Source organism: Camarhynchus parvulus, chromosome 3 (genome assembly GCF_901933205.1).
Source record: "Camarhynchus parvulus chromosome 3, STF_HiC, whole genome shotgun sequence".
Lineage (NCBI taxonomy): Eukaryota > Metazoa > Chordata > Aves > Passeriformes > Thraupidae > Camarhynchus > Camarhynchus parvulus.
The window spans coordinates 56,353,730-56,357,319 of NC_044573.1; the positions used below are offsets into that span (position 1 = coordinate 56,353,730).

At 41.1% G+C, this 3,590-nt stretch overlaps 1 protein-coding gene across 1 annotated transcript; it reads left to right on the plus strand.

Annotated features, from left to right (window-relative positions):
* Positions 1–2,125: 2,125 nt before the first annotated feature.
* On the plus strand, positions 2,126–3,115 carry MAS1 (MAS1 proto-oncogene, G protein-coupled receptor). The gene has a single exon (XM_030946236.1). The coding sequence runs from the start codon at positions 2,126–2,128 to the stop codon at positions 3,113–3,115; it is 990 nt and encodes a 329-aa protein (XP_030802096.1).
* Positions 3,116–3,590: the final 475 nt, after the last annotated feature.

The following is a 3,590-nucleotide window of genomic DNA, read 5'->3' on the forward strand; positions in this document are numbered from 1 at the left end:
TCCCAGGCTTTCAGCTAGATGGGTTGCCAGCTACTGAGTGATGCCATTTGAAGCTCAGCCTCAGATGATGAGCCTGGGACCCTTTATTTGGCACGCCTCAGACTTTTGGAGCAATGGGAGGACTGCTCACTTCTTTTTGAGTCATGGTCAGAGTCACTGTTTGCTCCCCCTCTTACCAAAGGCAAATGGTTGGAGAAGGTGAACTTCAGCTTCTTCAAGGAAGTTCTTCAACAGCCTCAGGGAAATCTGGACAAACCATGGATGTATCTGGAAGAAAAGGATTCTTTCCATCCTCATCTCTGAATGCCGTCATGTGGGAATGACCTTAGTAAGTCGAGAACTTTTTTCTCTTTGTTTTACTCTCCAGAGAGAAAACTCCTTTCCTACAGTGATACAAATCAAGAACTTGCTTGAATATTTTCATACTCTGTTGCTTTTTCATGCTCGAGTCTTTTAATTCTCTTTTTCCTTTCCTATTTGTTTTAACTCTTGAAGTAGATAGTTTCTCCTCTCCTTTTTTTCCCTGTGAACCTTTACTGGACTTCCAGCAGCACACAGTTTGAGCACCTTTCCTCTGCAGTTTTTGCAGAGCACTGCTTTTGGGAGGCTTGCCACTCATTCTGGTCACTGCATTTGCTTGTTGCATTCACTCTCCCTTACCACATCTCCAGCTATGTTATTTGTTGTCTTCAATTGTCTCAGATGGTAGCATGGTCAGCATACAGGTGGGATCATCATTAATGTCTTTGCACAGGTTTTAATGCCAGCAAGGCCTGAGGCTTCCCAGGTTGTTTACAGAATGCTCTTTCTTAGACTGTGATATCCTTGTCTTAAGGAGCTGTTTTAAAACCAGGAAATGCAAGGCTCATGAGAGAAAAATTATGACTGGGGTGAATGGCTCTCTTTAAATAATCATTGCTCCAGTAAAACTTCTTTACCTTGCATTTGATGTTCTTAACTACTTGACAGTACGGGTAAATTCTTACTATGGCACATTAATGAACAAGGTAACTTATCTGGATGAACCAGGTCAGCTAGGTAAGCTTACTGTCAACAGTTAGTCCCTGTTAACATCAGTAAATCCAAATGTCCTGAATGTGACTGTGCATCATCACAGGGCAGCTGGGAAGTTAACAGGGAAAGGGGTATGAAATATTTGTATGAAAATCAGCAGAAGCTGCTATCAACTCTCTGTTATGAGATAAAGGAGGCATACAAAAGGAGAAGGTACCCCATAACTCAGCAAAACAACAGTTAAAACCATTATAAGAATGGCAGGGAACCTGAACAGATTGTGGTGGTGATGATGATGATGATAATGATGAACACGATGTGATGAACAACATCTCCTTGTCATGGGTTAGATGGATAATGTTTGCAAGATACCTGCAGTCATGTTAAGTGTTCAGAGTGTGTAAACATGTTTAAATTATGTTATGCTGTGATAAATGGCACTTAAAGCAGGTAAGAAATTGCTCTCTCAAAACAGTGCCATTTTGCCTTCCCTCCACCTCTGTACTTGGAGGAAATACAATGCTGAATAACTACAAATTATTTTTACTTAATTAAATCCCTTTCTGGAAAACTGATGTTGGTATCAATGTTTTTTTTTAAACCAAAAAACCTATGAGCCAAGTTCACTTGAAATTAATTTTAAGTTTAACTTAAAATTAATGCCATTAACTTCAAAAGGAACTGAAGAGACCTCTCTAGGAACAATCTAGGGCTCTAAAAGAGCTACCAGTGCCATTTGGCACAACTATATAATGAAACTGTGCAATCTGATGGGGACATTGCTTGTCCAAGAGCTCTTTAAGAGACTCTCTTTAGCTGTGGTTTAGCACTCACAGGCTGAACCCCTTGGAGAAGGCAGCTCAGAATTTCTGCTAGCATGATGGGCTTAGTGACCTTGAACATTGCCAAGAGCAGTTCTAATTGGGTTTTAGCTAGCATCAGTGTATCAAAGCTGGTGTGCCTTTTTTCAAGGCCTTCATGTATGACCAGAAATTGAGGGTCCACAAAACAGAAGGAAAAGGGGGAGGGGAGGAGCACACAATGCTCACAGTATATTTTTATACATATTTACAGAAGGAAGAGCTGTGCTATCCAAACTTGAGCTTTCCCCATGGATGAGTCAAACATAACGTTTCATCCCAGCGAAGGCACAGAGAACATCTCAATGCACAGAAACATTTCTACACAGGAAAGGGTCTGGGAGATATTGACCCCACTTTGGGTAATTATGATCATCTCCTTCCTGGGTTTTTGTGAAAATGGAATTGTCCTCTGGTGCCTCTGCTTCCAGATCAAAAGAAACCCATTCACTGCGTACATCACACACTTGTCCATTGCTGATATCTCCTTACTGCTTTGTACGTTTATTCTGTCAATTGAGTACATTGCTGGTTTTGGATTTGCATATGGTTTTTACTATTATGTAACCACCACACTATCTATTGTCTTCCTTCTTGGCTATAATACTGGTCTCTATCTCCTGACAGCCATCAGTATTGAGAGGTGTCTGTCTATTGTTTACCCCATCTGGTACCGGTGCCACCGGTCACAGCACCAATCGGCAATCGTGTGCGCCATTCTGTGGACTCTGTCTTTTTTCATGACAGTGGCCGAATATTTAACATGCAAAGATGATTCAACCAAGGAACAATTCGACGACGGCAACCATTGCCAAGCACTGCTCATCTTCACATGGATCCTGACTTTCATGATCTTCATTCCTCTAATGATTCTGTCCAGCCTGATCTTGGTTATCAGGATTCGCCGTAACTCCCTGAGACCTCATTCTTCAAAGCTCTACATCATCATTGTGGCCACAGTCATTGTCTTCCTCATCTTTGCCATGCCTATGAGGCTGCTGTATCTTCTGAATTACCACCACTGGTCATCTTTGCTCAGCCAGCAGAACCACGTCACCATTGTTCTCTCCACCGTTAACAGTAGCATCAACCCCCTGGTTTACTTCTTTGTAGGAAGCAGCAAGAAGAAGAGGTTCAAGGAGAGCCTCAAAGTGGTTCTTAGCAGAGCTCTCACTGATGGCTTGCGGCCAAGAAGCCAGGAAGTGGGCATGAGTTTGGATATAGCAGAAACAATTTTCTAAAGCTTAGGGGGGAAACTGTAGGGGGAAATAATTGGACGTGGAACGTTTAATAAGCCACTGCAAAACTAAAAGTATTTTTCACAGACTGTAAAAAGCAAAGGTGGAATGGTATTGTTATCTTTGGTGGTTGAGCAATGGAAAAACAGGGACTAGAATAAAGATAACTTTTATTTGTTTTTTTTTTAATTTGTATTTTCCTAATTATTCAAACACATCCTACATCCTGTGACTATACCAATCAAAGATACCACAGTGAAAAACAGATAGGCCAACAGAGAATATAAAAAAAGGACACAGAAATATGTTATAAATAGTGTGACATTTATAAAAGCACCGAGCACCCATAAATGCTATTGAAGTCATCAGGGCCTGTGTGTGTTCGCATTTTTAAAAGTCAAACCCACTAAACACAGGATTCATGTTACATACTGGGATTTAATTTCAACTGTTTCCAGCTCGTTTAAGTGCGCAAAAG